Source organism: Tauraco erythrolophus, chromosome 9 (assembly GCF_009769465.1).
Source record: "Tauraco erythrolophus isolate bTauEry1 chromosome 9, bTauEry1.pri, whole genome shotgun sequence".
Lineage (NCBI taxonomy): Eukaryota > Metazoa > Chordata > Aves > Musophagiformes > Musophagidae > Tauraco > Tauraco erythrolophus.
This window is the reverse complement of record NC_141473.1, coordinates 2,899,267-2,910,988: the sequence shown is the minus strand read 5'-3', so window position 1 is coordinate 2,910,988 and position 11,722 is coordinate 2,899,267. Positions and strand designations below refer to the sequence as shown.

The window sequence follows — 11,722 nt, the reverse complement described above, 5'->3', positions numbered from 1 at the left end:
GGCAAGGGAGCACATCGCAGGCATCCTGCCCCGGCGAGCTCGGAGCTGGGACCTCGGCTGCTGGAGGGAAGATTCATCTTTCAGCTGGTTTCAGCCCGGATCCTTCCCTTGACCTGATCAGACCCAGCTGCTGGTGAAAAGCAACGCGCTTCAACTACTGGCAAGTGATGAATGTGTAAAATTACCCCGGGTTTAGATAAGATGGGAGCTTGATTTTTCTTTCAAGAGTGCATCAAGCTGACAGTGCAAGCTTTTTCCCTTTTTACCTAAGGGTAAACTGCCGGAATTTGTCCTCATTAAGAGGATAAGTGTACTGAACACAGCTCCATTCATTTCAAAGGCTGTCTGGTAGGCAAGAGCCAGACCAATTCCTTTTTGATATCCTAAAAGCTGAATACAAGGTTGGATTATGTTGCTTTTATTTTTTTCTTTCTCTTTTTTCTTCCTGTGGTAGAAATGGCTGTAAACCCATATGTACAATCTCTTCTTCTTGAGCTTTTGATTCAGGGAATGGATACCTGAACTGTTTGGATTCCTGCTTGTTCATCCCAACTATCTGCCTGCCAGCCTGCTCTCTTCCTGGGAGACAGGTAATCCCAGAGCTCCCATATTTGTAATTTAACCTGGAGTAGATGCTTCAAATCCAGGCAATTACCTGATAACCAACATTTTTGTGGCCTCATTATAAAAAAGAAAAATCCCCATGGCGTGCAGTGCTTTGCTACGGCTTTATGGGGCTGTTGTGGTGTTTTGGGGGAAACATAGGGAGAAAAGTTTGGGATTGTTTTCTGCGTTCTCCTCTCCCCCTTGCACTGCATCCCTGGCCTCTCACAGCTGCTCTCACCATGCTTGTCCCCCAGCGTGGCCGGGGCTGGGTGAGTTCATCCAGGCAGGATGAGCGGCCGCCCCTCGGGGCACCGGGGCCCTGTACCGCGGGAAGCTGCCGCCTTCCTCTGCCCCATCATCATCTGCTGAACTCCTCTCAGCAACATCTGCCAAGCTGACACCACTGCATGAAGCAGGAAGTAGGTAGCATAAGGCAGAGAGGATTATCTTGAGCTGGAGAAGGAAAGCCCTGTCTTTAATTAGAAAGAAAACATTCAGGCTATCAGGGTAGCCTTGTTAGCCACCTATAACTTAAACTACAATTTAAATCTGATTTTTTTTTTTTTTTTTTTTAGTTTTGCTCTCTAGTTCACATCAAAGCAGGTGAGTTCTCACTCCCCAGGGATTTTCCAGCGACATGTGTCTCTCCAGCTTCACAGCCATACGTGTCAGCAGGAGAGCATAAGGTCCCTTGAGACTTCCAGACTGATTGTTTTTTTTTTTTAACAAAGTCAGGCAGTTCAAAAAGGCATATGAAAGTGGGAATGTCGGGTTTTTTTCCAGCTCTTCCATAGGAATTAGTACTTCAGTGCAATAGAAATGCCCAAGCAATGGTAAGCCACTGCATTTCAAAGCAGCAACCGCTGCTCCTCCGGCATCATTCTATGACGATGACTTTATTTCTCTGCGAGGAAGTGCAAAGTGTAATTGTACTGTGTGAGGGATGCTGGCGGAGTACAACAGTGACAGATGCATGCTGAAACCGTGTGAAAAATTTTGCAGCCAAAGCAAAACCGGCAAATGTTTGGCTTTCCGCCAGCTTAGCTCGGGGGTGCGCGGTACCCACCGGTTTAACGGCGATGTTTACAGCACCGAAAAGCAGTTGCAGGCATGGTTCTTGTCAGCAGCAGAGAGCAGATAACATCTCTCATTTTGTTGACCTATGCCACCCCTTGAGTCTTGGAGACCCTCTTTTATTTTTTCCCCCCGCTCTGCCCTCCTCATTCTTCTAGTCAAAGGCTTAGGCAGGATGGCAAAGCCCTCTGCTTTAATGTCTTTGAAGAAACACAGCTGCATAAAGTATTCATAGAATGACAGAATGGTTTGGGTTGGAAGGGACCCTAAAGATCATCTAGTTCCCACCCGTCTGCCATGGGGGCACTTTAATCCTGAAACTTTATTTTTTGACGTAAACAGTGAAAAGCCACTTCTTGTATCTTCTCATCCCCTCTTCAGAAATGCTTTTTCTTTTTCTCCATGAGCATCTCTTGCACCACAGGGCAGCCATCCCACAGGGCAGCCATCCCACAGGGCAGCCATCAAGAGTGACTGTGAAAATAGTATTGTAAAGGAAAACCCCACCATAAAATAACTGTCCTGCCAGCTGCAGCGGTGAGGAGCAAAGGAGCAGAAGGTGCTGACCACCGTTTTGCACAGTGCGCTTCTCCTGGGGCATGTGCACTAAGCGTGATTTCGTGTGATGGCATCTGTCCCAAGGTCATGCTCATCTGCTCACCTTCCCTTGGAGGGGAAAGGACGGGACCTCTCCACGTCTGAGCAGTTCTACAGTTGTGTATCTTTGTTAAACACTAATTAAACATGGCGTAGGGATAGTATTGGCCATAAATCATTGCTAATAAACCCCAGTATTTGGCTTTTGTGTCAGGCCAAATGACAGCCTGGCACAGCGGGTGGGAAAGCGGATGGTCGCACCCGCCCAAGGTGCAGATTTGCAGTTCGTTGTCAAGAGCAATCAAGGGTTTAGAAATAGCCTGAAACAGCATTTTGCTAATATTTCTGTGAATTAATAACTTACAGGTACTGTGCTCCTAAGCTGTCTTCTGTAGGCCATGGCTCATCCTCTTGTTACTGCTGCCCCGTCTGCCATGCCAGCCATGGATGGAAGCTCTGAGCAAAAGAATCATGGACAGGGTCAGTGCTGCTGCTCTTGGGAGGTTTGATGTGAGTGTGACTGACTGCAAATGAGTTTGTCCAAGAGCTCACACTCCTGTTCGTGAACTGGAGCCTGCCAGCCTGCCCATGGTCACTGGGGCAGTGCCATAGGGACCTGTGGGAGACGATCCCTGAGCAGGGAAAGGACAGCGGTAAGAATTGCAGGACGAAACGAAGCACCTTAGTGACTGTTTCTCATCATCTCCAGAGTTCCAGCTGTTTGCACTATTTCTGCCCCTTGAGAGCCCAAATTACATACACAACCAAATGAATATCTCCAATCTTCCCATGCAGATCTAAAGGGCGAAGCAGAAATGCGTTCATAGGTGCCGATGTTGGTGCACCCCTGTGGAAAGCCGGAGCAGCCACCACAGGTCTGTCCTGTAGTCCAGAACAATCCAGAAAGCAGGAGGTGGGAACCAGCTCCTCTGCACTGCATGGACAAGAGGGTGCAGTCCTCTTGGAAAGATGGCAGTGTTGGTATGGAGCAGAGGAACCCTTCTAGGAGCGTGTTTTCACAGCAGTCTCTCCAGGAAAGAGCAGAACCGTAAGGTGCGTGAGGTCCAGTCCTATGGGACCGTGCTGGCATCATGCACGTATCTACTCAGAAGTGTTTAGGCAGCACATTTACCAATGAAAACTCATAAATACTACATTATTACCTAGCATAGAGACAAAATCAAATTTCTTTGAAGACATAATAGGCTATTTTATTAATGGAACTATACACACAGCTTCAGTTTGAATGGAAATGATCAGCCACGATTGTCCACACTAAATAGTCATTTTCCTTTACACCCTCTTTTCAGTGGCATCCTTAAAACAGAATGACATCTTTTGGTGCATTTTCAATGGGCCTTTCCTGTTCTTTCTTCTTAGAATATCTCGCGTGGTCATAGAAATAGATGATGATGATAGAAGCAATGTTCAGAAAAACGATGAGCAGCATGATCCAATATGAATATCCATAAACGTGTTCAGAACTGATATGTGTCTGCAGAGGAGAAGAAGAACATCCACGGGCCAATTCTGTAGACAGGCTGTTTACTTCTATGTTCACAGGAAAAAGTATCATGGCTATAAGTATGAAGATTCCTAGAAAATATAAATAAAAATGTTAGAGGTGATACTGTAGCATTATTTATGTTATCCTTGCAAGTATTGTACTCAAATTGGTTAGAATACCTGGACTATGACAAAGATTAATCTAATATTTTCCATTAGTAAAATATGTGGGCATTTAAAGAATTTTCGTCCCACCTAACAGTATCTGCCAGGTGTCTCAACATTCTTAACCATTCGTTCTGCTAAAATTAATGGTTTCTCACTGACTATTCTGAGGTAAGGCCATTTAATTTAATTTTGTTTTCCCCCAAATTTCGTGCTGACGAGTATGATATATTCATCCCTTGGGTGATTTGCAGAATGCCTGCTTAATATGAGCTCAAATTCATGGGATGTGCAGTATCCCAACTGGAGAAAACCCTGAGCAAATTGGACTGTGTCCAGGGTTGGCCTGGCTTTGCTCAAGAGCTTAGACTTAGAGACCACCTCATGTTCTTCCCAACCTGAATTATTCAATGACTTTGTCATGAGCCAACAGGAGATATCTTATTAGATCTGTATGTATTTTCTACAGCCTCTGAATATAAGTGGAGTTCAGTTGCTTTGACATTTACCTAAATGATGTTTATACACCTCTACTTTCATAGTGCTAACAGAGGTATAATCTCTGAACATCAGTGAAAATATTTCTATCCCTTCCTTCTAGGTACACCATCCTACAGATGGTCCCTCTGAAAAAGGTTCCGTTTTTTTGCAGGAGGATACTGGACTTTCAGGCCATCTGGTAGGAGAATAAGGAACCTTCAAGATACACATCAAATGATGCGTGATTTTTCATAAAAACATGCCCACAGCAAGACAGACTTCCAGGTCATAGCGCTTACAGGGCTGTAAAAAGTAACCACAGCCCTCAGTCAACATGAGGGTTTACTTTCTCACTAATATTTATTTTATGAGGGTTTATTTTCTCACTAATAATTTATTTTGGCAAGCCCGTGGTCCATTCGTTTCAGGTCAAAACCTGCAGATTCAGACTGTGTGATGGATGCTGGGCTTGGGAAACAAACTTTCACAAGCGGTAAGACAATGATCTGGTTGTCTCAAAAGTTGAATAATTGTATAATTTAGGCTTTTGCTCACTTTTCCTGTTGTGTTTCATGGCATCCACAGCTGTTTCAGCATCTATCTTTACGTGCTGTGATAGCCACAGCTGGAGAAAAAGGGGCGAGTTTCACACCCCCACCTGTACTTGCTGTGATTAATACTATGTTTATCTACACAATTTCTTTGCCACCAAGGTCTGATTTTGGCCAAGGCAGCTCACAGGCCCCAGGACAGGACACTGCTCAAGGGAAGGCAAGCTCCTGTTCCACCAGTGGAGCATCTTTGGACTTCAAGAGCTCTTGAAGGACAAAAACACCATGGTGAAGTACTCTGTAATCAGATGTCTTTAAAGAAAATTTTCTGAGTGCAAACCTAGTATTAGAGGAACGTGTAATCCTCTTGAGATGAATTGAGTGTGAGAGCTGAAGTCATTACCATAGCAAGATGGAGAGGGTAGCAAGGTGCCTTAGGAGCAGCCAGGCTCAAACCTACCTGGATACACCTCTGGGGAGCTCTTTGACAGAATTCACGTCTCTAACAACCCAGTGTTTCTACAATTTTTTTTTTTTTTTTTCTGCTTAGGGAATGTTAAAACTTATTTTGATGTGTGAAAGTGCTTTTTAGAGAAGGAAACAAATTTTGCCATGACTCAGTTCTCCTAACTGCCACCCTCCCCATGTTAATGCTGATGTGGATGTATTTGATTCAACACATTTTTCAGAAATGATGCTAGAGTCCATCCTATAGATTAGACCTTAGAGGCCTAATCTGGTAGGTACGTAACCCAGAAACAAATATGCTACAAATACCATAAAATAGTGGCCTAAGGTCTTAAAGAGGTTAGAAATTGCACTGTAGTCACATCCAGTGCATGCTGTTCTGTTACAGTTTCGTTCTGTATTTGTCAGCTTACCCTGTCCTCCTCAATGCACATCATGCATGAAATGATGCTGCTCCTGTTGGGGCTTTTTAATTTCCATTTTTGCTTCCAGTGAATTTGGATTCCTACTGAAAGATGGTGTCGCTTCAAGTAAATAATATTATTTTACTGGTAGTTAAAAGATAGTTTTCAGGTATCCCAGCAGACACGGTTAAAACCCAAACCTAACCAAGGACAATACTTCTCCAAGTGTTTCCTTTTATAGATACATTTTTCTTCATCTTTAGAGAATACAGCATGCATCCATATGGTGGGCAGAAAATTGTCAGCAGGGGATATGTTACTCACCGCATAAGGAATTCCAGGTATAGACTCCAGTGGGTCCCAAAAACGTCTCATAGGGATTACTGACAGCATTAGTGCAGGTAAATCCAGAGCTCAGGAGGGAACTCAGTAAACCAAGAACCAGAAACGCGATAATCGCAATGATGGTGCGTTTTGCCTTGGTGTTGCTCAGGTTGTCTGTAACTGAAATAACAGCAGCTCAGCATTGATAACTGGTCTTCCCAGCACAGTCTGGTGGGCTCAGATGACCTTATCTCTTACTGACATGGTTGTAATTAAAGGCTAATAATCAGAGATTTGACTGATCTGTAAGGATCAGGATGTAGAAGGAACAGTAGGTTTGGAGAGAGCATGTGAACCCAAATCCAAAACAGGATGAAGGTACATCAGCCTGAAACAAGTACATGTCTGCTGATCCTGCAGGCACACAAACTTCCCAGGCATCAGGTTGGGTAGTAAACTTCTCTTCCCTAATATTTCCTCTTGCCGAGGCCAGATAGAAATTTTGTGCCTGCATCAGATCAGAAAACTAGATCTTTTTCTGCCCATCGCTCCTGAGATGTCTGGCAAGTTCTACACATGTCTGACTTAACCTGCAATTGGAGCCAAGTTTTATTTCCTTTTCATATAGCGGCATCCCCTCATATGGAATAAATCTGACAAGGGGAACAGCCTCTAGAAGTCCAGTAAAACCATTAGCTTGGAAAGGTCAGGTGCATTTGTAGGACAAACATAACTGAGCATAGTCATTCATGGACAGACAAGACATGGTTGAGCTGGTGCTCAGATCCTGACTAGATCTGTCTCTTGCCAGGTCTCACAGAAAAAAAAATGATGGACACAGTACTTACTCCCTTCTTTTAAAGGAAAGAATTAAATCCTGCTCCATTTTCACTGATAATAAGAGACATGGATGTGAATGCAATATACTCAAAGTGTAATTGCAGTATAGCTGTGTCGAAATATATTATTTTCTTTCTTTCAATTTAAAGATTGAAAAGGCAGCTATAATTTGCCTGTGGCTGCCTTACCCTATAACAAATTTGAGAACAATGTTCTCAAGCTCGGTTCAAATGGGTGTTGTGATAGACAGCCATCTGCAGGAAAACTTCCTCTCTATGCTGCTTTTAATACAAAGTCATTACTGCAGAGTATTCAGTTAGTGCATAAACCAGAGAAGTCATAGCAGTAAAAATATCAACAAGAAATAGTAAAAAACCCATAAAAAGGAAATAAACACTCATAACAAAAACAAGAGCTATTGGAAAGAAATTAAAAGGAGAGTCTCTCTCTAATTTTTATACATTATTCCTGGTAGAAGTTGATTTCTGTTTGAGGAAATGGCAGGTAAGGATGTGTTGTGGAAATTAGATGCAAATTTAAGCCATTCTCCCGGAAGAATTGGAAAGACAGGCATTTGGGAGACATCACTCAATTAAATGGAAGTAAGCACACCACCGGCTGTACCATGCCCTCATGCTGAAACAGCCTTACTGCTGGGGCACTGCCTAGTTCAAGAAATAAGTTTGGAGCTGAATCAAGTTTTTTTTTTTTAGCTGAAATTTTGTTGTGTTTTTTTGAAAAAAAAAAATCAACAAACAACAACACCAAAACCAAAAAAGCTCTCCAAGAGTTCCACCTAGCTTTTTGCTTTTCAGGAGATCCCATAGCACATCCTGGAAACTGATGATAACATTAATGAAGTTCTATCAATTGTCAAGTATTTGTCATGTATTTTAAAAGTCAGAAAGTTATTAGATTTCTTTCTGCTATAGCAAATTTCAAAATTGTGTGCTCTTGGCCTTCCTGGTTGCCAGTAGCCAGATAAATCCTGACTTTACAGCACTTTCTGGGCACACCTCTTCTGCACCTTACAGTGTTACGTGTTTGACTTGGAAACAAGCAGAGCTGTAAACAAGCTTTTACAGACTATTATATTCCTAGGTGGTACCTTTCTAAGAGAAATCATTAAAATAACTAATTGAAGACTCTAAGAACTGAAGTTATTTAGTAACTTTTACATTCTGCCAGATCATTCTGCTCGTCCCCAGAGCCTCTGAAGTAGTTGTACTGATTTATTGCTCTATCAAGGTCATTAATGGCAGTCTGTTAAAGAGGGTACCCTGACCAGGCAGTTCATGCACAGTACACTTGCAGAAATGGTATTCCTTTGTTTGTCTTTCATCTTTATGGTCGGAAATTTCTTTTAATGTTTTGGTTTCCAAAATAATAAGTTATGGTCTTTGGAAAGGTTGTTCATCGTCTACTTTTGTATGACTATTAATAAAAGTCAACCTGGGCTACTGCTAACAAGCACTCTGTATCCCCAGGTTGTTGTCTTTGATTTAGTCCTTCGTGATTTCTGATCTTTTCTCACACCCAAATATGAAAATGCCCTTTGAGAAACACACTGAGGGAGCAGAGCAGAGACCCCCAGCCAGGCCATACCTGCTGAGTGACAGATCACGCTGTCACTTAAAAGGAAGCTTATAACTCTTCTTACTGTTGTCTGAAATGTTAGAGTGGAGAAAGCATAGTGCTTCATTTCTCCATAGCACAGGCAGTCCATTTACTTAAGGATACTATCAAACAAAAGCCATCTGTCTTGGGAGGACCTGATTATTTGGATTTAAAAATAGTAGGTATGCAATTTTGTGAAGTATTTCTTCTATCTCAAGAATGTACAGAATCGTACTTAATGTAAAATGTGACAATCATGCCTAGCATAGAGCCTAAGAATTAATTTAAAATTAGTTCATTTCATCTTGGATATGTGCCCAACTGAACTAGTGAGTGATGTGGGTAAATCCAGATTTAGACTATTCAGAAAGCACGATTTTCAGCAGCTGTTGAAGGCAACTGGCAGCTCCTGAAGCTCACTCGTTTTGTTCATCCCTAAGTGGCTTAAATGTGAGAGTTGAGATGATGTTTTGGAAACGATAAGAACAAAAAACCTAAATCTGGTGTGGGGGGAAACCATCACCACAACCAAGATGCAAGTAGACCATGCAAAGAACTGAAATCCTTTCTTGACACAAGTGTTCTGTGAGTGCTTGTCGTTAATTGTAATTAAAATCTACCTGATGGTAGCGCCAAGGCCCTAGGATTGGGGTGTTGTTAGCTGCTGTACAGACAAAGACAAGACACCTTACAACAGTCTACCAAAAATGAGAAAATTTCTTAAAGTGCATCTTGTGGTTCAAAATTGTTTGACCTAGTCTTCCAAAGTTTCATAGAATCATAAAATGGTTTGGGTTGGAAGGGACCTCAAAGATCATCTAGTTCCAACCACCCTGCCATGTTTTGCTAGGCTTCTTTTGACCGTTGTTTTTTTTTTTTCTTTTGCTTTCACACACATATATCAGCATTTTTGCTTTGAACTTGACAAGACAGCAAGATAACCAAAATCAGTGCTAATCCTTGATCCTTGCAACAGCTTTCAGGCTTATCTACCTTTGGGCTTTGTGAATGCTCTTCTTCACAGCAGTGGAGCTACTTGTTCCTAGAGTTGGGTAAATCTTTGCTGAACTGTGTGAAATGAGTATCGAGTCTGTGGTTTGTACCCAGTGTACATAATTCGTTGCTTCTGTTTTGCTTTTTCTCATGTTTTGCTCCTCACGCTAGGATTCTTCATGCTTGTCTTAACCTTCTCTAAGGTTGCTCTGGCTAAAATCTCTTCCCCTCCTCTTATTTTCTAACTTTGTTTTGTTTCCATGTAGCATCCCTCCTCCCTTATCTCTCAGTTATTCTGTCCTCCTTAATTATTTAACCATTTCTGTTCTTTTTTTTTCCTGTAGCAATTCTACCATTGAGGATAAATACCAAGAACTGCAGATGCACAAAAAGAAAGATCTGTTGCATATCGACATAAGACACAGTTTAATTTGAATCTATTGCGTGTTTGCTGAAAAGTTACTCTAATGACCTTGTTTCCAAAGCTCATCTCAGAGTTTTTTTGGAAAGTCACGATGACGAGGAGTCACCCGAAAACCACGTGTTGGGTGGGGTAAGGCCTTATGGAAGATGACAAACTGTGTTGTAATGCAGACGTCACAGTCTAGCATAAGAAAAAAAAGCCATGAGCAAGCCTAAGTTTTGTAAACACTAACCAAATGGTTAAGTTTGATAATATCACTTAAAAATGGAATTAAGTGCTCTTAAAGGAAAAAATAAAGGGAATAATGTCATTAATGTGTAGGTCCAGCACACGTATAAACACCATATCCACCTAAATTATTGGTTTACATGCTTTGTTCTTTTCCCCTCAGCAGCCTCATAAAACCTTCTCCTACAAAAACGATGCTAATTTGATAGTAAGTGGCAAAATGCTTTGAATCAAATAATTAATTTAACATGACGAAATTAAAAAAAAAAAATCCTGGAATGCGAATTAGGTCTGTAATTCTTTAATAAATTGGTAACTTAATGTTGCTTTTCTGTTCCTCACTGAAAGCTTCTGGAAATTAAAGTCGATTTTACATAAAGTTCCTATTTAAAGCTTTATCCTTGTTCCAAGGCGTAGACTAAGATCACAGGTAATTAGAAGAAGTTGCTCCAGGCAAGAACGCTGCAGCATTTCTGTGCTTTTTTAGGGCCTTATTTTACACCACTTAAACCCCCAGACTGGTTTACAGATATTCTTGTTCTCACTAAAGCATTATAGTCCTAGATGAACACAACAACCAGACGCCGTTCCTACCTCCGTCACCTGCCTGGGTGAGAAGACGCCATCCATCTCCAGCCGTGACACCACTCACCTTGGAAGGTCTTTTCTGGAACCTGAAGTCCCGCACCAAGAAACTGTTTACAGGTTCCCCTGAAAAGTCCATAGGTGAGGCTGATGGTAACGTTGGTGCTTGTGCCAGAAAAGTGAACCTCGCTGCTCATCCAGCGCTGGGTCGCCAGAACAACACAAATCACCACGAAAGAGCAAAGGCAGGTAAGAAAAGCCGATCCAAACATGACTGTTTTCCTTCTGGATGGCATTTTGTCAGACGGAGGTCTTCCACTGCTTCAGGGAATTTTCTTCTCTCCAGTCCTGCTTCGCACGAGGTTGTTTCCTCCTCCTCTCTATCTGGGATCTGCTCTCTGTGCCGGCAGAAGGTTACCCTGGTAAACTTTAAGCAAACAGCAGTGGCAATAAAAATGGAAAATAATTGAACTTTGGTCTGGAGAAAAGGCGTTGCCATAGTTACAACGAAACCAGCGTGGCAGAGGCCGGGAGGAATCGGTTTATGATCGCCTTGCCGAAGCACAGCTTTTCAGATGACGGCTCTGGAGGCATCTTCTAGAGCCCAGGGCCAGGCTTCCAGCTCCCCTCGCTGCCCCCTGGCAGGTTTTTCACTCCCTGACAAAATTTTCTGGCCCGTTCTTCCTTTTTCTCTTGAAAGGCTGATAACCAGCCTGGAAAGAATTTTTGCTAAATCTGTATCTAATCTGTTATCGTAAAGATTAATAAAATGTTCCTGCTCTGTTTGGATTCCCAGATTGCTTAACAGCTACTCAACTATCTCTTTGAGGCTCCTTCTAAAATTTTGGTTTTTTGATCTT

The 11,722-nt window shown here is 42.2% G+C and overlaps 1 protein-coding gene across 1 annotated transcript; it reads right to left on the bottom strand.

Annotated features, from left to right (window-relative positions):
* Positions 1–3,595: 3,595 nt before the first annotated feature.
* CLRN3 (clarin 3) lies at positions 3,596–11,158 on the bottom strand. The gene is made up of 3 exons (XM_009989940.2): positions 10,930–11,158; positions 6,176–6,355; positions 3,596–3,873 (listed from the first exon to the last, which is right to left on the bottom strand). The coding sequence occupies exons 1-3, from the start codon at positions 11,156–11,158 to the stop codon at positions 3,596–3,598; spliced, it is 687 nt and encodes a 228-aa protein (XP_009988242.1).
* Between the last annotated feature and the right edge of the window lie 564 nt (positions 11,159–11,722).